A 22,480-nucleotide genomic window follows, 5' to 3' on the forward strand; every position below is an offset into this window, starting at 1 on the left:
TTAAACGGTCTTCTTGGGGTGGAATGTTCTTGGGATGCCCACTTCGCGGCCTGTCTTTGACATCCCCCGTTATATGGAACTTCGCCTTCAGTTTGGAGAGGGTACTAGGGCTCACTCCAAATAATGCCGCAACTTGGTTTTGCGGAACACCAGCTTGAAGTTGCCCAATCAGGCACCTGATTGGCAGCACCTGGGCGTACCAGAAGCTCAAAACAAGTGTCAATAGCAACAGCAAAATAACCTGTTTGGCAATGGCAGAAATGATTTGGCAGATTTTTCATGGGCGCAACCCGCATACTCAGCGCTGCTGCTCATCCCACAAATGCATGTTCCTTACAAATGCGGCACCATTTGAAAGGGAACAATACAGGCTTTCCAACGGTATAAGATTTATTGCCAAAAACATTGGTACCACAGAGAAATAATCTACCAAACACAAATTTCCTTACTTTTTGTGCTAAGTTTATATAGACCTACATGTATTTATTTAATGTTATGACCTGAAGCATCTTAGGGCAGGACCTCAATGGTTATAAGGTATATATATGTTTGTGTCTGTGTGTGTGTGTGTGTCTTGATACATATAAAGGACAAATACTAAAAGACTGACAGGAACTTCATAGCTGAAGTGGCTAGTAATGTAGAAACAACTAAATAAACCGATTAAGCAAAAGGCCAACTCAACATGTCCTATCTTTTAAGAATGTGCTAAAAAGTCTTTGCATCTGCTAAACCAAATGTCCTACACACCTCCAAGCAGGAAACACAAACTAAGAGTCACAAAGAAACTTTATATAGTTTTCAAGTATTCAAAATTGTTAAATAAGTACAAGATGTGTTCACAAGATTTACATAACGGACAATATAATCACTGCCCATTTTTAATTCTCTTAACATGTCCCCACTACCCACGCAACACTCTAAAATGTCATCAAACTATTCACATTTGTTTTTGTGTTGTTTTTTTTTGTTTGTTTTTAAACTCAATAGGAAATCTTGACAGCTGTCTAGTGGACAGACACAGACCACACAGACCGTACACCTGGAACAGTATACAGTGTAGAATGGAGACGTCCACAGAAGAACAAGGACATATCGAGCCAGATTCAGAAATGTGAACAGCTGCTGGTGCTATGAACATTACATAACAAGAAAAAGAAAGAAAGACAACAGTGGGTTAACATTGACCTTGGTTGATCCCTTGATCTATTTGGCAGTTGTTTACTTTTACTACCGGAGAAATAATGTACAGAAAGACTGCTGGAATCCAACAACTGTAAGAGGGGGCGGTCTCCGGATTTTTATTATTAACTCGTATTTGCTCTTGACAAAAAACTATGGGTCTTTGACTTAACAATCCGATATCTTCCGATATATTGCCAATAACTATCCATTCGACCAAATCTTGCAAGTAGATCGTGCAAATCTTGAAATACAAAAATAATTGGCAAATGAGCCATATAACTAGCACTTTCACAACAGGAAATACAGGTGCTTATGCAAGTCTTCAACTTCATTTCAAGTCTGATTACGAATTGACGAGATAGGATTAGAAAGGAAGTCCTGGAACATGAGCGTGTCTTTCTGTACATTATTCATGTGGTTTCTGGATGACATGTATGGAAGAAGAAAAAACTGACTGCAATCATGTTTTGACTATTTGAATGATTAGTGTTTAACTACTGTACCATCATTATACAGTAGCTCCCAGATGGAGAACCAGTTACTCAAACATTGGTCCATCTCAATGTGAATGCCATAGCCGGAGTTGACATATGAACACTATACGCTACAATCTAGCAATATTTGATAGCAATGGAATTTACTCAAGGTAGAACATAAAAAAAATAAGCTGTGTTGGTTTAAAATCAGCATAATTTCATTGTATCATAACTGCAAGACATTTTTAAAAGAAGGATGAAACTGACTGAAAATGCTTTTCTCTTGACCAGGGGGGCTCAAATTCTTCCCAGTGGAGGGCCAAAATGTAATCGTGGGGAGGCTCATGGGCCAAAGTTTAAATTTTTCAGTATATTTAGTCAAATATGTGGTAGGCGGCTGAACAGGATAGGAGCTCAACAGCGCCACCCTACCATTAATGTATCACAATGTTATTCTAGGGTCAGGAATGGAAGTGCACCAATAAATAATATTCAATGAGAGCGAGCGCAGATTCCGAGCGCTGATGGCGGAAAACAATAATATATACAGTGGGTAAGGCGCGGGCCAAATAAAATCGGTCGGGCCCCAAATTGGGCAGCCCTGCTCTTGACCCTCTCCAATAAATGGTAATGGGCTATTACAGATTGACATTGCCATCTTTAAGGTTCGTGTAATGAAGTTTTTTGTATTTTGAGGTTCACAAGGATATCCTGATTTCCTCCACCCCGCTGCCCCCCACAAAAAGTTTAATTATTAGATTGTCATGAAGTCTGCTAAAATAAATAGTTTCACCCCCCTTTAATATTTTAGGTCATGAATCAAGAAAATTGAATCTCCATTAACAATGCTCTACAACTGTGTTTACATGAATGGTCGACAAGTATTCTAAAAGAGGTTCCTTGTCGATGGAACTCTATTGCATACACATGTTGAACTTACACAGTAAATTACATTACATTAATGCGGTGTTGGAATTTAAATGGTTCTTTACCTGGGAATCAAACAGAGTAATGCAAACATGGCACATACTACCAAATGAACCAAGTGATCATAATAATGCTTCGACACAGACCATACATTAAGGATGGCGTGTCACACAAATACAAACTAATAGACAAACTCTAAAAATAAAGGGGGAAGAGATTTCTGCCAACCCTGACAGACGGTATAGTCACCATTACTGTACACTTTCTACATTATCAAGTGCAAGGGAAAAATTGAACGTAAAACAAACTCTTGATGAATTCTATGAACAGAAGTGACGTGAATAACCAAAGAATTTGTTTTAGGTTAATAGACCCCTTTTTTTTTCTCGGTTGATTTAGATATTTAATTCTCAGCAACTTATTTTGTTTAATTACTGTACTTCTTTTACATCAACACAACAGTTGATTAGTGAGTGATGGTTCTTTATTTACATGAAGGGTGGAGGAATGAGCTCCACAGCTTATGCATTCAGCCTAAGAGACTGATCCTCCCTCCTCCTGGAGGAGATATCGATGTCTATGGAGTCTGTTCCCACAATGAGCCGCAGGCGCTTTGCAGGCGGGAGTGGAATGAAATCGTCCTCGAACTCATTATCAAAGTAATCGTCCTCATCATCATCATCTTCTTCCTCATCGTCGTCGTCGTCATCGTCGTCTTCTTCCTCTGATGAAGATTCCGCCATCGCCGTTTGGGTCCGATGACCGCCGCTGCGGACCTCTAGACTCTGCCCCGTGTCGCCGTTGTAAGAGATGTGCTCCGACTTGGACTGGGATGTCCTCCGGGGGTCGTCCTCCCGCTTCAGCTGGATCTTGAGCTTTGTGGAGCTGTTGTGGACCCCGGGCGTAAAGCCATTGTTCAACTTCGCCACGTACGAGCTGCCCTTGTCCTTGTCGTGGTCCTTGCTGAATTTAATGCTGATCTTGTTGGAAGACGCGGGGTTGACGCCTGAGCCGGACGAGCCGATAGCCTCGCTCGGGTCGTTGTTCTTGCTACTGCTGCTGTCCCTCCGCCTGCGGAGGGTCAGCTTGGGGATGCCCGTGTTGTTCTCCAGGATGAGCTGGGCGTCATAGCGGGTGATCTGGCGCTTCTTCTTCCCTTTGCTCTGCGATCGGCAGCTGCTCTTGCCCTTTTCCCTGCGCAGGGACTTGCTGCCATTGCTGACACCGTTGTAATCTCGGTGTCGGTCTGGGAAGGCCAGTCGGACGTTGCTGCAGTCTGTGAAGTTAGCGGTGTGGGCAGTGGCTCCCACTGACATCAACCCCTCTCCGTAGGAGTCCTCGCATTTAATTGTCCTTTCCGGCATGTGCGACGAGGGCCGCTTGCGTGCACTGCAGGAACCTCTCTTTGCGTAGCCAGTCTCCAGCACGGCCTGCTCCAGGCCCAGCCCATGGTGGAGGTACTCCTCCATGTCAGCAGGCTCCGACTTAATGACCACACCACCAGGGACTGGGCTGAAGCCCTCCAGAGCACTGGGCTCCAGCTTGACTCCCGTTGCAGATTCCTGGGCTTTTACCATGGTTCTAGTGGACCTGCGAGTTCCATAAGAAGACTGGCTGCCATCACAGCCTTGTGCACCTGGCAAGTTACTGCTCCCCTTGGCGGCATGACGGGTCAAGCAGCCCCGCTGTCCCATCGCCTGCTGCACTAGCACCTGTGAGTCCTTCTCCTTCTTAACGTTGAGGTTTTTACAAAGCGAAACTTTGGGGTCCCTGAGACCCAGTCGGCAAGTCTCTCCTTTGGCCAACGCCTTGGGCTCCGCCCTACTCCTCCTCCGACTCCTTAATTGGACTTTACTTAACGAAGGCTTTGATTGGGATTTTAGTCTCTTTGGTACCCTGTTATTGTTTATGTGACCTTGTTTAGAAGGTGAGGTAGATGATAGAGCTCTTGGAAGAGTCTGTCTAGTTTGAGTCCTGGTTTTAGTGAACTTCATTCCTGGAGAATTTATTTTTCTTACAGCTAGAGGGAAGAATAAGACGTAAGTTAGACAGTTGGTTCATAAACAGATAACCAAAGATATCACTGGATGCAAGTATGTCAGACAATTGATAGTTCAGATACCTCACGAAAAACAAGGAATGCCACAATTTTTATAATATGCACATACAATCAAAGCTTTATAAAACACATTTAATAGGACCCTTTTGATAACGTTGCAAACAGTGCAATTAACAGTGAAGATTGCGCCTCACATTGGGTTAATTCTTCACCTGCGTCATTTTAAGAATGAAAACCTCTGGCTACACATTTGGTACAAAGGTTTCACAATTCTAATTGTTGCACTTAGGGTGGGCGCACAGTTTGAGAGGGGATCTATGGTCCTATTTCGTCCCACAATCATTCAAGCTGTTCTAATGTTGCGGGTACACTTACATTGATGCATTTTTGGCATTTCCTGAGAGTCCACATCTGTGTGGGAGCCCACCGAGTGGCTGTCGGAGCTCCTGCTCCCTTCGCCCAGCTTCTTCAGCCTGTTGAGACGCTTGTCCGTTTCCCGCAACCCGTACTTGCTGTTGATCACTGGTACTTCCACTGGTAACCCAGCTTTAGATTTGAATGCACCAGTGCCTCGTCTGCCAAAAGATACAAAACATAATGAGCAAATGTTTAGAAAAATCATCCTAAGAAAAGAAAATCCCTACACTGACACATCCTTACCGTTTCACTTTCACTACTATAATGTGAACATCAATATTTTGCAGATTGACGGATTAAACGCTCTTCCATTAAAGAGGAAGAGAAAACCATCCAGGCTCTGCAAAAACCTGGTGGACTCAATGCCAAGCAGTGTAAGCTGTCCTTAAAGGCAAAAAGACACCTAGAGAAAAAAACACCATATCCTTTACAAATGTTGAAGTAGCAGCTGCATTGTGGCCCCCACTGTACAACAAAAAACAAAACTGCCAAGCTCTCCCAACTATCTTTCTGACCTTTGTCCCATCCATCTCCTGACTGCTACTTGATGCTGTTGAAGACGATGACATTTTTCAAAGTGTCTGTAGAACTATAGGTTATAGCTTACAAGTTGGATAGCGGTTATGTTAACAAATGAAAAAGGTGTCCCCTCTAGAGAACCCCAGAAGAGGCATGCTTCTTATACCCATTAAAATATATTTAGGAATATTATATTCCATTTCTGCCCAATCTGTTCCACGAGTGGTCACTCAAATCTTCACACTGCACCTTTAAATTATTTCACCTTGTAGCCCAATGGGTTGGTTTTACGTTATATATAATATACTCCAAATATTCTTTAATATTAGGGTGTGGACAAGGAACAGAGCATTTGAGGGCAGTGAGCCAATCTTGGGTTTATAAAAAGGACACACACACACACACACTTCTGTTATTGGTTACCCAGTTTATGGATGTACCGCCGGTTTCACGTGATGATTTACGAGCCGACAGGTAGGACTCATTTTTCTTAACAGTAATTATGATTACCAGGACTGGGTTTTTGAGAAGGGGAGGGAAATATATACTTCCTGACAGTATTGTTAACTTTTTTATTGGTCGTTTTTGGATACATTTTGGTTGGAATTCTACTGGAATTCTATACTATTGGACATGGCACGTATGAAAGTAGCTTTCAAGTATGTATGTTTCACGCTGCTAAAATGCATCCCGTCAAGGTTGTAGTAACACAGGATGGCATTTTTGGCCATAAATACACAAGTTTCTACCCACCTTTCGCATGTATAGCATTCACAATACTCATTGTTTTCTCCAAAAAAACCATCTCCGTAGTAACACGAGATTTCCTCTCCTGGTTCTATGTCCCTTAGCACTTTGACACAGGCTGTATCTCGGCCGGTGGACACAAACTGAAACGACAATATAGATCAGTGATTAGACTATATGAAAACAGTAGAACCATAAAGGAAGACAAGGAACCATTAGGATTCTTTGAAGGACAGACTCTTACCTTACAATTTGGCCGGCAATCTGAAATGGGAAATGTTGACATAAAACGTTAGCCAGAGGAAGAAAATAGTGCCATTATAGAACAGAAATAACAAACATTATTGACGAATTAAACAGTAACACTACAGAATAAAAACAAATAAAATAAAACTGATACCATGATTGATGAAGGCAGCAGGGCCGAGCCAGAGTTGGGCGCAGTTCTTGCGTGTGGAATACATGACACTGAAGTCATTCTCCCCGTGTCGAAGTAGCATGTTCTCCTCGCTCTCTGAAAGCTCGGCGATGCATCCCACCAGGTACTCCATCTTATCATTTCTTTTCCTGCCAAACGGTAAAGAATTCATTAGAATAAGGCAAATATTACAAAATAATTAAACTCATACATTGGTTTATACAGTACAGACTTTGTCTACTCATGTTGATAAATGAAACCATTCACAGAAATGTAATCCACTTCTCTAAACTCCCAACACACAATCATTACTAATTGGTTCCCTTACCACTCCTTTGTTGCCACAATTTTAGCTCCATTTTGTTCTGATGAATATCGGTTACAGGGGAGAATCTCAAATCCGCTGTCCGTCGCAAACATTCGGAGATAAACAAAGACCTGAAGGACAGATGGGGCACGGTTATTCTCGACTCAGTCACTGAAGTTGCTCAAATGTGGAGGCAGATATAGTGTCTCACATGCTGCTTGAAGAGCTTCTCCTGAGCTTTTGTCTTGTGGAGAAAATGGTGTCTTGACCAGTCTCCTGATGTCAGGGCTCTGAAGCCTCTCTCCAGGTTGTCATGTTTCTTGAAGCGCTCAATAATTTCCTTCAGCTCCTCTTGCCTCCCTTTGATTGGCCGAAACCTATAGCGACACAATATTGCATAAACCTTAAAATAGCACCCCGCCGTAGAAAAAAGGATGGAATGCTTTGCGTTTCCTTCGAACAACTTTCTTTGATGACGTTTCTATTACACTAACCAACTTACCTGGTGTTCATCTTGTGAGTCTGAAAGCCCAGGTAAGGGTCGAGAATGAGGCTTGTAGTCAAGTCATCATTCTCACAGAGCTCTTTTGCAGTCATTCCTGATGAAGGAACATAGCGCCTCTCTGCTTCGAGGCTGGCCGTTGAAAACCCTGTTTTATACAAAGCATTCCCATTTAGCAATGTATATAATGATAATTATATAATTATTTGATTTATGTAACTCCTATCAATAAACCCAAGTCGTTAGTAAAGGTGATGAAGAGTTTATCACCTTTACTCATCATAATTGCTAATAATTTCAAAACAACAAGATGGCTGCAGTGGAAAAGGTTTCATAGTGTATGAAATAGAACTTAAAAGTAAAATGGCCAACTTACTACGGCTACATCTCCTGTTGCTGGGGTGGCTTTTGCTGGGTCGCAATGATGCCCGTTGTGAATGCTGAGAGCGAGTCTGACTCTGACTCACAGGTTGCTCACTGGTATATTTGCTTCCTTGTCGCCTGCCATTTAATACCATGTTCTTGGATTCGCCCAGCCACTTCATGCCCACAATCCCCCTGGTCCAGTTGCATTTAGTCTCCGAGTTTTAGAAACAATTCTCAGATAGGAACCTACAAATTAGAACCTGAAAGCAGAAAATGACATAAAATATATTACTTGTATTCAATACCATAAAGCAAAAGGACAGAAAGCCATTTACATGAAATCAGCCTTCTTCACACTTCGAAGGTCAACAGCAAATTAGGTGATACTATCTATTCCATATGATTAGAGGACTTGTGTTGGTTATTTTGCAATAGTAATAGTGGTAGTAATAGTTATTTGGTCATAATTTAGAAAGTAACCCTGAATTTATTTGTAATTTCGGAGAGTTGTGTTTCAAACTGCCACAGCATTTATAATGCAAGAAATGACAAAATCTCAGTTAGGTTTAAGAGCATTTACATTGATTTAGGATTTTACAGTACTACAACTCTCTTGAGTCCTCTCAATGGTGGAGTATCGCCAACAAAAACTCCCATGATGCATTCTGATGTACAAGTCCTATTGTTAACACTGTAAACTGGTCCAAATGCTAAATGTACTTACTAAAAAAAATGTATGGAAACAACAATAAACTTAATTACAAACATCTGTCTTCCAATGTCCTTATCATTTGAGATTCCTGAACTGAGGGAAATTCCTTGTCAAGCTAAATCTCGGTCATTATGCAAGGCACAATGATCGGACGTTTTGCCAACATAATATTACCGATATTACGGAGGAAAGACCCGTCACACTTAGTCATATTACGTTCTCACCTATGGTTCTGACAGATAAACAACAAAACCATGCTGACATTGTCAAATGGAAACAGTCCTGCAGCACCACTTAGTGGCAGTCTGAAATTATGCATTGGCTTTCAGACAAATGCAATAGATTCGTATCAGGACCATCTTCCATGCCGGAAGAAAGCATTTAAATTTGGGGACCGTGTGACGCCATGAACGTTGTTTATTTAGAACAAAACAGTAATTCAGCTGAAGTGTGCGTTGTCTTGGCTCAATTGTTTCCCATTTAAAACTAATGTTGGCTAAAAGCTAACGTTAGCTTGTTTAAAAACACAGAAGGCCGTTCCTCACAACTCCTTGAACGAGACGAAAGGCCAGGCCAAAATCAGCCAACAATTAATCTAGCATTGTTTGCTAACAACTGCAGTCTCCCCGACCATCCAACACGCAGTCAAAACCGGCATTTCGCCACGCGAATCGAAGCTAAGGTTATCTTGCAAGATGGTATAACACATACGTTAGATCGTTAGTTAGGTTTAGGATTAAGATGTTTGGAAACTAAACAATGAATCGATGTTTTGGTGATGTCGTTCGTAAATTAGCAAGTTATAGCCCACCTGCCTACATAATAGATTTTAAGACAAAGTCCACCAGTAAAGCCTGATCAAATAAAGACTAATAAAGCAACGTAAGGGGCGAACCCTTCCCATCGGTCGTGACAAAGTGTTCAGTTTAAGCGACCACTGGCCACCGATAAGTCAGTGTATTGGTCAAGTTTTAAATTAGCTGGCAGTTAGTGTCAGCTAGCAACGAACTTAGCAAGCTAGTATCTGGTACTATGGCCATTCCTCGTTAGCCCTTGTGGCTACGTAGCATAACACATAACAAATAGTAATGCCATATATTTTTTCAATTTATCTGATTTACAAACAGACCCACATAACCAGGATCGAGACTGGCTACGGCGTGAAGAAACAATTACTTACACAATTGCAATACATTTCTGTCCAACAAACGAACCTTATTGAGCTGCAGTAACGCTCAACCCTGCCTGCCGACCTCCCCACGGTTTATAGATAGCCGTAGTTAGTTTGATAATACATTCGAATAATGGTCGTCGATTTCTAGTCAATAATCAGAGTTACCTTAAGAAAAATTAAGCAGATATCCTGCACAAAACACCATTAGCAGGTAGCTAGTTATTGTGGTGATTAACAGCAAGCTGAGAGCATTTTCACGCGTTGGCAGGGTTGTGGGTCGACAACCGAAACAATACAAATAAATACTCACCAGGCGTTTCCTCCACGGACACACGCACAACGAATCGCCTATCCACAAAGCAGTACTATTTGGCACGACACCCTAGTTGATAATATCACAGGAAACACATTTTTTCAAAAATGTTCATTAAAATTCAAGATGGCGGCTAGCATAGAAGTGTGAGAGAGAAGGGCGCAGCACTGCCATCCAAAAGAAATAGATCCAGTAAATACGCAACCGTTCGTCTCCTTATGATTCAAATAAAACACAAGTTATTATAAACCCCATCTATAACCATGGTTATTGCGATAACGCAGTTAGTTCGTGTAAGTTAAATAAAAGAGACTCTTCCAGGAGACCAGAAACAAATTGTCGGACGTATACAAAAGTAGTGCTGCATAAACAAACCTCTTTTCCTAAACCAACTGTGGTAGATAGGCAACGACAGATTCAGCTTGCACACTGCAGAGCCAGGGAAACAAGTGAACTAGTAACATCTAGCCTACTTGAAAGTGAAGAGGATAACACACGCTTCTGATAACGCAACGCTTCTTTGTATGGTTCCCCGTCCCAACCCGAAAATATTCGGTTTCACGTCCCAACTATCTCTTGGTGGCGGTTACATCGCTTTCAAATTAGGCCTATGCCATATCAAAGTATTTTTGCTGCATAAATATAATTATTTTCCGAAACTTGATTTCAACGTCTCCTCTTCTAACCATTTATGCAGTATTTCCAATGATACTGTTTTTAAGACGCTCATTCGAAACATAGTGGTTTATGAAAGAATGCATCCATTTATTAGACTAAAAATGGCTGAACATGGTCAGAAGGATGAAATAATACAGCATCAATTGTTAGAGGATCACCCGGTGTTGGCACCCTGAACTAACAAAAACAAAAGAAAAAGGAAAGAATATATATTTTTTCGCTTACTTAAGATAAGTTGATGGCTAGATGACTAATATGGAGTTGACCTTGCCTGTCACTAAATTCTGCAGCACTGTATTTAGCTTTAAACTTCAACCTTCCAGCCCAGCTATTGTGCCCTCCTCACCAGCTAGTAGGGCAAGTAGCTGTAGAATGGGACAGCTGTAGCTGTCCCATTCCCCAGCTCATCCTGAGGGATCCACTATTATTTTGGGGATATTCTCCCTCGATCAAGTCGTGGGTCAGTCCCAGGTTCTCCTACCAGTAGATTGTGTGTGGAACACCTTCAAAGGAAGACAAGCTTAACGCTTAACCATCTCAGCTGGCTCCTTTCTATACAGAGGTGTAGCAGCTGCAACCTTATGGTTTGTGGCAAATAGACGAAGACAGAATCGTCGAACGACTGGTCAATTTCGGCTCAGCTCTCTTCAACAACACCCTCCCTTTCAGATACCACATCACTGCAGCCGCTGCCGCAAGCCATCCTTTTCTTGGAGAGAACCAAGGCCAGATGCTAATTTGCATACCAACCACTTTACAATAGTGATCGCAACAAAGCAAAGAGGAAAACTTCCTCTGCGAATAACTGAGATGCCCTGACATGGGACATTCTCCAATAAATGGCTAGTCCTTGATTTCCTGTTAATGAAGATAACTAGCAAGAAGGGGGGCCAAAGTACAGCCTTGCCGGAGTCCAACACTGAACCAGAACGGACTAGACTTAATGCCAAGAATGCTGGCCCAACTCTCACGCAGGATGTATAGGGACCGAATGGCTCGTATCAGTGACCCCTGTGTCGCTTACTCCTGAAGTATGTCCCAGAGAATCTCTTGGGGATCTTCTGCAGATATATACAGACACATTGGTTAACTCCCAAGCGCCTAGTCCTCTGTTTTACAGCTAGGAAGGAAAATAGATGTAGAAGGACCAACATCTACTTTTAGAGAGGTGAGAGCTTCAAGAGGAGGTGCTACATTAGGCCACCTAACCCTAATATAACCCTGATATATAGTCCAGGAATTACATATTTAAATCCTGACCACACAGAATTGTAATATTTACTTCCAAATATAGTTATCACAAAATTTTAGTTCTTTATAGTTAGGGTTTGAAAGTTATTTAATACAGTCTATGTTTGAAAGGGAGTTTTTAAACCACCAATGGGCAACGTGGTGAAATAATTTTATTTTTCAGAATTTTCCTCAACTGTTTCTTGTAATGCTCCACATAAAGCTGATTCAGTAATTGTTTTAAGCAGTGTTTTCATTTTAATCATTAAGTAAACTCCAATATTTCTGTTGCACAATTGGTCGACCAGAGCCTGCAAACTAATAATGTTGATAGAGCAACATTTACTGCATTTTTGGTTGAGGGGTTGTCGGCGGCAATATGTGAAGACCATTAAAGGACCAGTGTGTAGATTTAACAGCATCTAGAGGTGAGGTCGACTACCTGATTGGTTGGAAAGAATAGAGCACAAACTTGTCTTCACAAAACTATATGAAGCGTGTCCGAGAGAAGGTTTAGCTTCTCGGACACTTATAGCATAACACCACGGTGTGTGTGTGTGTGTGTGTGTGTGTGTGTGTGTGTGTGTGTGTGTGTGTGTGTGTGTGTGTGTGTGTGTGTGTGTGTGTGTGTGTGTGTGTGTGTGTGTATTTGTGCGTTTGATTTGCATACCGAGAGAGGCTTAAGCTGTTGGACACTTGTGGGTCACCGCAAAGGTGTGTGGCCCATTTCATATACGACATCGCTCATTTTAACGCTACATATCAACTCTACTAAAAAAAAGTACACAAATGTGTAGCCTAGCCATGGGGATAAAAAAAAAACCTGCTCCCCCTCCTTATAAGAATTCTAAACCCAAAACACATTCATTTAATCTCATTGTGTTTGAACAGGGGGTTCCCTTAACCCTTAAATTTAAAGTTTACTTTAAATTAGACTACTGTAGGTACATGGTGATTAAACATGCCGTGTTCCATGAAAGAGGCCACTCCCTATGTAGATATAAAGGGTTTATTCTAAGGAACCGAAAACAAAGATTGTTGTTTTCATGGGATTATACAATGATTAAAACATACTTATTATTAATATTTATGTATGTATATACAATCTAATTGTACAGTTTAAGTTAGAATTGTGTGACTAATGTAACACATCAAGGTAGTGCAGCCAGTACAATGTTGGAACAGGTGAATCTTGTGCAGGTTAATGACTTATTGGTGTGATGATGATTATTCAAACCACTCCTGTCCCTGCTCTTTTTGAAGAAATGGGAGAGACTCCTCAAAGCTCAGACAAATCAAGTTAGCTTTACATCATCTTACAAAATCCATACCCAGCCAGGAAAATAACCATTGTAGGAGCTGTGGGACTGGGGAGCAGTTGGTAGTCCAATTGATTGTTTTATTCATAATCTAAGAAGTTGGCACAGGAAATTGAGATGAGGAAAGTAGGAGGGTTTCTGGTTGTGTGTACCACTGTGACTTTTTAGTACCAATGTTTATTTCTCTTATGGAAGGAAGGAAGGAAGGAAGGAAGGAAGGAAGGAAGGAAGGATGGAAGGAAGGAAGGAAGGAAGGAAGGAAGGAAGGAAGGAAGGAGACTTCATAGGTCATGTAAAGGCTTATTGATACATAATTATCTAACCATATATCTACAGATTGTTCCATGGATCCAGACACTGGAAAGGCAGGGTTCAGAATATATCCCAATTATAACATTAGCACAAGGCAGAAATCTACCAGAGGGAGTGTCTGTATTCACAACAGATGAAATATCTGGGCACAAAAGGTGTTGGAATCTGTAAGGGCTCTGATTCAGCTTCACTGATGGCTATAAAGGATGAGAGATCAACTTTCAGGACTGACCCAGTCCAAGACATCATAATCAAGAACTACAAGCTGTAGTAGCTGGGATCAGGGTGAGACTGTATAAGGGTTCCAGCCCACGTTTGAAAGCAGAATAAGTCTGAATCTGAAAGACAAAAGGGATGCTGGCCTGCAACCAATTTACAGTAACAGTCACCATAGTGAGACTAAGGCTTGGACATACATGTTAAAATAAATAGAAGACTATACACTGTTATTATGAAATCTTGAGAGTATGTAAAGAAAGGTTGTGATGTGCAAAAAAGTTCGAAATGCTAAGATTGATGAGATCGACCTACACAACGTGAATTGACCTTAGGATCAGTGGAAAACTTTAGCAATTGCAGTCCTAATCTGAGAATGTAAATCATTGAATGGATGCAGTGCACACTTCAAACTGTGGGAGGCAGCAGCCGCATACATGGATGCCTACGACTGCAAGAAGTTAAAGTTAAATGTCTAAAATGCCCCCCCCCCCCCCCCCCCCCCCCCTCCAAGATAGAAGGCGGGAGACTTTCAGAATTCAAAAATCAATTAACAAAGCTCTCTCCACCGTAACTGACTGTGCAACTTTGTGATGCGTTCTAGCGTAGCTTTGCTGTGTGTGGTTTGAGTGGGAGAGAGTAAAGGGCTGGCCAGCTTTTTTAAAAATTGTAGAATATATGAGTAATAGGATGTGTTTTTATGGACACCATTATTGAAAATCACTATCGATCAGCATTGACTACATATATGTCCAGTTAATTTTAAGATATGAGCTAGTTGAAATTCGGCTTTCATAATATCTTATCTTGTTTGTTATTGCAATATAGATGCGCACAGCACGATATGAACGCATGAACATCACGACAATAAGACGAAAGGAAATACGTAACAAATACAATTGGTGATAAGGAAACTACGTCAGAGGTCAGGGTTGAAAGTTGACAGAACCGACGCATGGTTAGTTCGCGGGAAAGGTCCCATAACAAACCTTTGTATATCTGGCCTATTTGTCTTGGTAGCGTTATAGAGGACCGTAACTTGGTCTCAACTTTCTTAACTCACAACAACAGGATTTGAACTAGCTACGATGATAAAATAGTATTTTCATTTACGTTACAGTTTTGGTCAACTATAATTTCGAACGCTAACAATAGTTTTGCAACGTTAGCTATCTCTCGCTAGCTTTGTAGTTGGAGCGAGTTCAAATTATCCGTAAGCCACTTGCATTGAACATTTATTATTGGGGCTGATCTGAAATGGCGGAAAGACCCGAGGACCTTAACCTTCCGAACGCTGTTATTACTCGCATTATTAAAGAGGCGGTGAGTTGAGTCAACGTGGCCCTTACCCTAAAACTGTCTATTGTTTATTTGTATCCTGCGTGCTTGACAATGTGTCGAAATTATTTGGAAATCATTAGTAAAATTTGTCCATGTGGATTTAAACATGATGTATGCTCCGCAGCTACCGGATGGCGTTAATGTGTCAAAAGAAGCAAGAAGGGCGATATCGCAAGCGGCCAGTGTATTCGTTTTGTATGCAACTTCATGGTAAGTAAATTAATCCAAGTGAACGCTCCACAACACCAGCAGAACAAATCCTCAAACGTAGTCCACTACAATGTAATTGTAATGTTTTATTTTATAGAGAATGAAAACTATGTTGTAATTGCAATGTTCAAAGTATGTATTTTTAGGCGTACTGTCAAATCTATTAATGATAGTCCAGGTTGATTGTTAGTTAATCTAGCACTTGTAAATCATCTCAAAAGCAAGTGGTATGAGAAATTAAGTTTGTGAAAAAGTTGTATTTGTTTATTACCAAGCAATAACATGAAATGTCTTTTAAGGTTTTAATTTATATTGCTTTGTTGTCCCTCTTTGTGAACTTGGCAGCGCAAACAATTTTGCTATGAAAGCAAAAAGAAAAACTCTGAATGCAGCAGATGTGTTGGCTGCCATGGAGGAAATGGAGTTTGAACGGTTTTTGGAGCCTCTAAGGGAAGCATTGGAAGGTTTGTTTGTGTGAAACAATTATCAGTCTTCTGTATAATGCAAATCTGTCGTGTTCGGCTGTTAGATGCATGGTCACTTTGTATTTATAATTGTTTCTTCCTACTCAACAGTTTACAAAAAGGGGAAAAAGGAGGTTTCTGAGCAGAAACGCAAAGAAAAAGAGAAGAAGGAGACGGATAATGATAAGAGTCGAGAGGAAGAGGATGATGAAGAGCGAATGGAGGAAGAGCCAGAGGCTGAAAATGATGCAGAGGAGGAGGAAGTGGACAACTAAAGAACATTCCAGTGGCTTATCCTTTCACTTAAGGAGCCATCACAAACAATGAAATGCACTCTTATGATCCTTTTGGGGTTATGACTGATTGATGGGCAAAGTTTTTCAATTGATGTACTTGAACAAATGTATTTTTTTTCCATTGCATTCAAAAGCATCAACACATGCAAACCTGTCTTGATTGGTCACTGAAGGGTTTAGTTTCAGGACTAGGATCTCAGGTCTTTAGCCTAGTGCACGAATGTTGCTATGTGCAAGGCTGTTTTGCTATTGGGTCAGTTTTGTATGTCTAGAATATGTTCCAAATATAGTTGCTGGTTTCAATGATCAAATTGACTGTTTTTGTCAAATACATGGACATTGTCCTGATATTAACATGTTACTAATTAGATTTTTGGTCACATGGTCCAGTAGCCTGGCTAAATAGTTGAATGCCTTACTTGAAGGTCTTCAGCAATGACTTAAATGTCTAAACTTACCAGTTCAATTCCCCTCAGTCAACCATTGTTTTATGGGATTAATGTTTAAACAATCCCACTATAGCAGGAGTTATGGATGTTCCTGCATAGCAGCCCATCACTAGCAAGTGATTCAGTCTAATCACCATTTGACTGTTACCAATGCTGAACTATTTTTAGGTACCAATGTTAATGATTGTTATGCTCCAGGTTCTAATGGATAAGTCAAACGGTTCATTGCAGACTAGCTTTCATCCAAGCGATTTGAGAGTAGTCGTAGTACTGTTGGCAGTGTAGGTTGTATCAGCGATTCTAGGCCGAAACATGGATCACATTTTACTCAAGATCCTCTACATGCCTGCCCCTTAAGCAGGTAGTAAGACGCTTCTCAGCTAGCGTACAGCTGACCAAAATTGTCTAAAAGGGGTGGGTGCATACGCGACGTACATAATTTATTCATGAACGACAGAGGGGCGAGTTGGCTGTTTAAGCTCGCTTCAAATACAGTGAAGTCCGCCAACAGCGCTGATACAACCTTCAACAGTCGCTGGATTAACCTATTCCCTTACACTACGAAGACTGCTAGGCTAAGATTCTACACAACTCTTCCGAGTGGGGCTGGCTTCTACAACAACTTTAAAATTATAAAGTTAAGACCCTTGACAATACGTTTAAAGTAAAACCTTCCTGGTTAGGACAAACTGATACAAGTACATGACTCCCATGCAAGACCAAAACCAGTGATATATAGACAAATATATAAAAAAGACTAGAGGAAACAAGTTAAATTTAGTCAATTTTATTGTCAAGCATTACTCTGCTGGGCATTCGATCTTTCCACTGTTGATGTCATCAATGACATCGTGGGGGAGGCGTCCATCGATGGTGCAGCCTACTGACTGAGAGGTACCCAGGATTTCCTTGACGGTTCCTTTAGAAAAAAGGAAACACATTATGTAACCAATGTTTTAAAGAAACACCTACCAGATTCAAGTAGTCAATATATAAAAAAAGATTAATTTCTCATTACAGGTCATTGGGAAATTGTTTCAGATCTTTCGGCACAGGGATTCCCACTATACTGGGTAGCCCTGCTTCCTAGAGCTGGGTCAATCTCAGCCTCCACTGGACTATACACAGTCACTAACAGACAGGCAGAGTGGCGGGAGGCTAGCCGGCAAAGGGTACAAATAGTTTAAAAATGAATTTCCCAAGTACAATAACATCATAGAACTTACCAGAGAGTTCCCTGGCAATAGAGCGATGCCTCATAACACGAGCGATACCAACGATCTCATCAAACGTCACGGACCCACTGTGCTTGACTAGAATCAAAAACAAGCGAAGATTAAAACATATTCTACAATGCAATGGTTACGCACACAAGAGCAATACCAAATCTCCTTCGACATCAAGAAATTGACTTAAAGTTCAGTAAAAATACCAATTTGCAGCAAATTAAGCTTTTTTGTACCAGGCCTTTCGGCACAGGATTGCCCACTTTTCTGGGTAGCCTGCTTCCTAGAGCTGGGTCTCTCTTAGCCTCCACTGGACTATACACAGTCACTAACAGACAGGCAGAGTGGCGGGAGGCTGCATGTTCTACCCATCAAATGAATATCTTCACGACCAGAGCAGTTAATCGCATCATGAGGTGGCAGGAGTCATGATACTACATTTTGCATAGACTTACTGTTCTTGACCTTCTTCCGGTCACGTGGGGGCTCCTTAAGGGCCTTGATGATCAGGGCAGATGCAGAGGGAACAACCTCAACCTGGAAACATTTAAACACACCATACATAGGCAACAAATTTACCATAGCACATTTCAAACATTTAAAATCTTCAATTGATTTCAGGGCCTAGAAGCCGTGGTAGCTAGAGGTGGCAGGCAGAGTGAACAAGCCGTTAGGACTACATACCACAGCCTGTCTGTTCTGGATGGTCAGCTTCACGGTGATCCGGAGGCCCTTCCAGTCTCCAGTGGCCTTGGCGATGTCATCACCAACTTTCTTGGGAGACTGAAGAAATTGAAAAAGACGAATTAGCGTCATTGAGAGATAAAAGCCATTTAAAGAAACATGTTGAACAGGCGTTGTCAAACATGTACCAGATCTTTCGGCACAGGGATTCCCACTATACTGGGTAGCCCTGCTTCCTAGAGCTGGGTCAATCTCAGCCTCCACTGGACTATACACAGTCACTAACAGACAGGCAGAGTGGCGGGAGGCTAAAGAAAAACATTATACAGACAACTTACCAGACCCAGAGGTCCAATTTTGGGAGCAAGTGCTGAGGTGGCACCAACTTCTCCACCAGTACATCTCATGTACACTGAAAATGAGAAGCAGACACGTTGAAAACGTTATTTGACATCTAGCAAAATTCTGGCTTTCACAAACATTAAAACCATAAAAACTCACTGTACCAGCCACGTGTAGATTGATCAATTCAGCGTTTCTCTCATTCAGAAAATACACCGGCCATCACTGAACATTCGATAATGCCAACGTCAATTAACTATCCCACCCGAATGGCTTAAATCAATAAATGAAGGCTCACACAATTGCTTAAATGCCATAAATGAAAACAAATACAAACATTGTCCCAGAATTTAAATAAGAGTAGGATTGTTCCAGCAATGCTGAGTAGAATGACAACTCATTTAAAACCAGCCTTGCTTCGTAAAGTCAACGTTACGGATTAGATACTCAGTTGGGTTAAAAATATTAGTACAACAAGCAACGTATTCAAATTCTGCATACTAGCTATTGAATGACGTCATGAGGCTAACCTAGCACACGTGGTACTGCAGTAAACGCATAAGGCCTTCTCCGAGACCGGAATCACGAATGAACACAGTACAACATCATACAAACCAAACAATTTCAGTCGTTGGTACCGCATGTGAAGAGCCTGGGTTCCCTATATTTACCATTTTCTGTGTCCACCTCATAGACGAGGAGACAGAGCCGAACCGGACGGACATTGGCTCCATCTTGACTCTGAAACAGTTTATATCAGAGACTTTACACATACCAACTTTAATTTCGCTGGGGTCGAATTTGGGAGGCATGATGCTGATCTGGTAGTAGTGCTCTGTTCAGCTTGGTTGGTGATGGTGTCGGATGAACCCAGATTCGGGACGACCGATTACTGTTGCACCTTCACCGCTAAGGGGACAAAGGAAAAGAGACCGTTTACCAGGGACGTCTGTATTTATACTAGCTATGAAGATTAACGCGAGAGTTGGTTAGGAGCTCTCGTTTTACGTCTTCTTCGTCATCTGCTTTGGCTGATTCGAAAAGACAACTGGCTCATTACTGCCACCACCTGAACAGGAGTACAAATCAGGGATCCTATCTACGCATAGAAACTAAACCACACAAACCAAAATAAATATACCAAACTAAAAACTAGGTCCATTTGATGTCTTTAGAAACTGAAATTAAAGCGCTCATCCAACCGAATTAAAGCGCTCATCCACCAATGGTTGGCTAAATATGCATTTTAAAGTAATTTGTACCCCTTTTAAGTGCTTCTTTTGATGTAGCGCTCGTTTTAAATTTTGAACATTTCAACAATATTTGTTATACTGTTTAAACTAGGCAGCATTTTAACCTTTTCAGTTATTTAACACCATCACTACCAAACGTATGGTGAGTTGCCTCACAGTTGAATAATTTAGTATAAACCTGAAACTGGTGTGTGCACCACCTCTATCAATGTAAATACAAAAACTAAATAAAAAAGAAAACAATCTGTTTGTCACATTAATACCATCCAATCAGTTAAGCCAATTAGAAGCCAATAATTATGACATTATTAATCATTTCTTATTTGAAATGTGCAAGAGGTTGGAAATGCCCTTGTTTGAGGTAGGAGATTACCTTGTCAAGTCACCATAGCACTGAAATATTTCACAGGTCAGAGAACATCGAGGACTATGTGTAACTTTAGCCACCTTAGCGGTGTGTTGTGTCTCCTCAGTTGATGCCTTTAAGCACAACTAACTTCTCGAAAAGTGTTGCATTCAGACGACGCCTATGGGGCCTGCTAATCAGTCCAGAAAAGGAAAATAAACGCTCTACTGGCGTTTTGTGTTGTGATGACTAGTACATTGACCGCCCGTGACCACCGCAAGTGTGAAACAGCGCCAAAAAAAGTGTGTGTCATAGTGGCTGAGAGCGGTATCACAGGGCACATGCCAAGGCATTTTCATCATCTCAATAAAATACAAATTACAAAATAGTATTTTGTATTTGAAATACGTATTCTAAATGCATGTATTAGAAATATTGTCAATTGCTGAGTATAGCCAATATCGTAGCTTGTCTTTTCAGATATAATTAAGCTGATATGGCTGCTATGTAAAATTGTTGGTTTGTAAAATAGCTGATCATTAATTTAAGTATTAAATATGAAGGCTTCTGAATGTAGGTTAGGTTGATCATAATAATGGGTGGGCCTGAAGATGTTGACAGAAGAATACAGCTTAGGGGATTCAATTTGGATCCAATCATTTGGATTCAAAATTGGCCGGCGCAACATCTGTTTTTTCTTTATATTTAAAACATCGAAACTGCATTTGCTCATAATCTCACGTCTGGGAAGTATTTCATCTCAGAATCTCAGAAGCGGGTTGCATGACATCATGATATGGGGCATTTGAAGTTTGTCATAAGCTCTTTCTCTATCTGTCATCTGATGTGGCTGAGATATCTGGTTCTGGCTTGTCTCTGTAAGCAAACCAGCGAGTTCGGGAATCAATGTGGCAGAAGGCAGTATCACCCGGAGAGATTCCCAGTTTATTCAGATAAATGAAGCATATATACAGGTTGATCAAGGGAAGTTCACGCCCCTGGCATGAGTAGTCATGTGATGACTGTGCCTACTCATAGCAATGGTTAACCCGAATACACGTAATCATAGACATCCTATACATAGACGCAGAATTGGCTGCTGGGACGCGAGAAATGCGGCCGCCATCCTAAAGTGGGGATGGGGAGCCAGGGAGCAGCATAAAGTCCGAGGGGAGATTAGAACAGAGGATGTATTTCTGCTTGGGGAACACAGTTTGGCATCGACAACCACCATTCGGACTTGTTATCATTGGTTGTGTCTGTGTTTCATAAGATAAGGCTGCACCACATTGCCAAACTCGCCTCTTGAACTTCAGAAAGGAAGCACGAGAAAGAAGCTATGCAAAACCGTCCTCTTTCAGGGTTTTAATCCCACACATATATTGATATTTACATTTACATATTTATATCTACATTCACATTGCCTTGCATACACTACATTGGTCAGTCTGCATTTACCCTGACTGCTTTAAATTGTATTTAGAATTTCACTCCTAATTCATGATAATCAGGCCTAATGCAATTTCCATGATAATTCTTTTGTATTTTGTTCTCTTATTTTTTAAACACTGTAAATGGACAGTCTGCATTTACCCTGGCTGCTTTTTATTGTATTTTGAATTTCGCTCGTTCTGGTCTGATCATTTTCCTGTATCAATTCCCACCTGCAAACTCCAGTCCATTCCATCCATCCATCCACAAATAAACATTCCATCAGCAGATTTGTATCATGACGCATTCTCATTTTAGGCAAAGTATAAGATAATACTTTCTTAACAGTATAATTGTAATCATGATATAAATGGAGTCATTCAAGTAACAATATTCAAATAGGTGGGCAAGACAGAATTTGGTTTTATCTGAATCCAGTGAAACAGATTGGTGGTTTTAGCTGAAAACTTTCAGGTTGTATGTTGTTTAAGTATTTGGCACTTGACGCTTTATTCCAAAGCGACATACATAAAAAATACATATAAAAAAAATCACTGTAAA

General features: G+C 41.0%; 3 protein-coding genes across 4 annotated transcripts; 1 reads left to right on the forward strand and 2 right to left on the reverse strand.

Moving 5' to 3' along the window:
- Nucleotides 1-840: 840 nt before the first annotated feature.
- kmt5b (lysine methyltransferase 5B) lies at nt 841-10,568 on the reverse strand. The gene is made up of 10 exons (XM_079736441.1): nt 10,120-10,568; nt 7,934-8,183; nt 7,558-7,705; nt 7,267-7,432; nt 7,077-7,186; nt 6,731-6,897; nt 6,575-6,594; nt 6,337-6,473; nt 5,023-5,222; nt 841-4,608 (listed from the first exon to the last, which is right to left on the reverse strand). Exons 2-10 carry the CDS (start codon nt 8,100-8,102, stop codon nt 3,110-3,112), a joined length of 2,616 nt encoding a protein of 871 aa, XP_079592567.1. The 5' UTR covers nt 8,103-8,183; nt 10,120-10,568; the 3' UTR covers nt 841-3,109.
- A 4,270-nt stretch (nt 10,569-14,838) lies between these two features.
- Nucleotides 14,839-16,461, forward strand: pole3 (polymerase (DNA directed), epsilon 3 (p17 subunit)). Its single transcript, XM_079736410.1, has 4 exons — nt 14,839-15,200; nt 15,343-15,428; nt 15,774-15,892; nt 16,004-16,461. The coding sequence occupies exons 1-4, from the start codon at nt 15,135-15,137 to the stop codon at nt 16,165-16,167; spliced, it is 435 nt and encodes a 144-aa protein (XP_079592536.1). The 5' UTR covers nt 14,839-15,134; the 3' UTR covers nt 16,168-16,461.
- A 947-nt stretch (nt 16,462-17,408) lies between these two features.
- Nucleotides 17,409-19,807, reverse strand: rpl12 (ribosomal protein L12). 2 transcript variants are annotated; one of them, XM_079736260.1, is made up of 6 exons: nt 19,665-19,807; nt 18,886-18,959; nt 18,548-18,646; nt 18,319-18,400; nt 17,864-17,950; nt 17,409-17,556 (listed from the first exon to the last, which is right to left on the reverse strand). In XM_079736260.1, exons 1-6 carry the CDS (start codon nt 19,699-19,701, stop codon nt 17,438-17,440), a joined length of 498 nt encoding a protein of 165 aa, XP_079592386.1. In that variant the 5' UTR covers nt 19,702-19,807; the 3' UTR covers nt 17,409-17,437. The 2 variants fall into 2 exon arrangements, with proteins under 2 accessions (XP_079592386.1, XP_079592387.1); XM_079736261.1 differs by having other exon boundaries at nt 19,561-19,701.
- Between the last annotated feature and the right edge of the window lie 2,673 nt (nt 19,808-22,480).

The sequence above is a fragment of the Pollachius pollachius genome, assembly GCF_949987615.1.
Source record: "Pollachius pollachius genome assembly, chromosome: 5".
NCBI lineage: Eukaryota > Metazoa > Chordata > Actinopteri > Gadiformes > Gadidae > Pollachius > Pollachius pollachius.

What these genes read in the sequence shown, in the direction of transcription:
- rpl12 (XM_079736260.1), bottom strand. Translation starts at nt 19,701, where the DNA reads ATGCCTCCCAAATTCGACCCCAGCGAAATTAAAGTTG. An exon ending in AAATTGGACCTCTGGGTCTG is followed by an intron (nt 18,647 to 18,885) that starts GTAAGTTGTCTG and finishes CAATTTCTTCAG; the next exon opens with TCTCCCAAGAAAGTTGGTGA. An exon ending in TCCAGAACAGACAGGCTGTG is followed by an intron (nt 18,401 to 18,547) that starts GTATGTAGTCCT and finishes AAATGTTTCCAG; the next exon opens with GTTGAGGTTGTTCCCTCTGC.
- kmt5b (XM_079736441.1), bottom strand. Translation starts at nt 8,102, where the DNA reads ATGAAGTGGCTGGGCGAATCCAAGAACATGGTATTAAATGGCAGGCGA. An exon ending in AGAAGCTCTTCAAGCAGCAT is followed by an intron (nt 7,187 to 7,266) that starts GTGAGACACTAT and finishes TCTGTCCTTCAG; the next exon opens with GTCTTTGTTTATCTCCGAAT. An exon ending in AATGCCAAAAATGCATCAAT is followed by an intron (nt 4,609 to 5,022) that starts GTAAGTGTACCC and finishes TCTTCCCTCTAG; the next exon opens with CTGTAAGAAAAATAAATTCT.
- pole3 (XM_079736410.1), top strand. Translation starts at nt 15,135, where the DNA reads ATGGCGGAAAGACCCGAGGACCTTAACCTTCCGAACGCTGTTATTACT. An exon ending in CTCGCATTATTAAAGAGGCG is followed by an intron (nt 15,201 to 15,342) that starts GTGAGTTGAGTC and finishes TATGCTCCGCAG; the next exon opens with CTACCGGATGGCGTTAATGT. An exon ending in GTTTTGTATGCAACTTCATG is followed by an intron (nt 15,429 to 15,773) that starts GTAAGTAAATTA and finishes TGAACTTGGCAG; the next exon opens with CGCAAACAATTTTGCTATGA.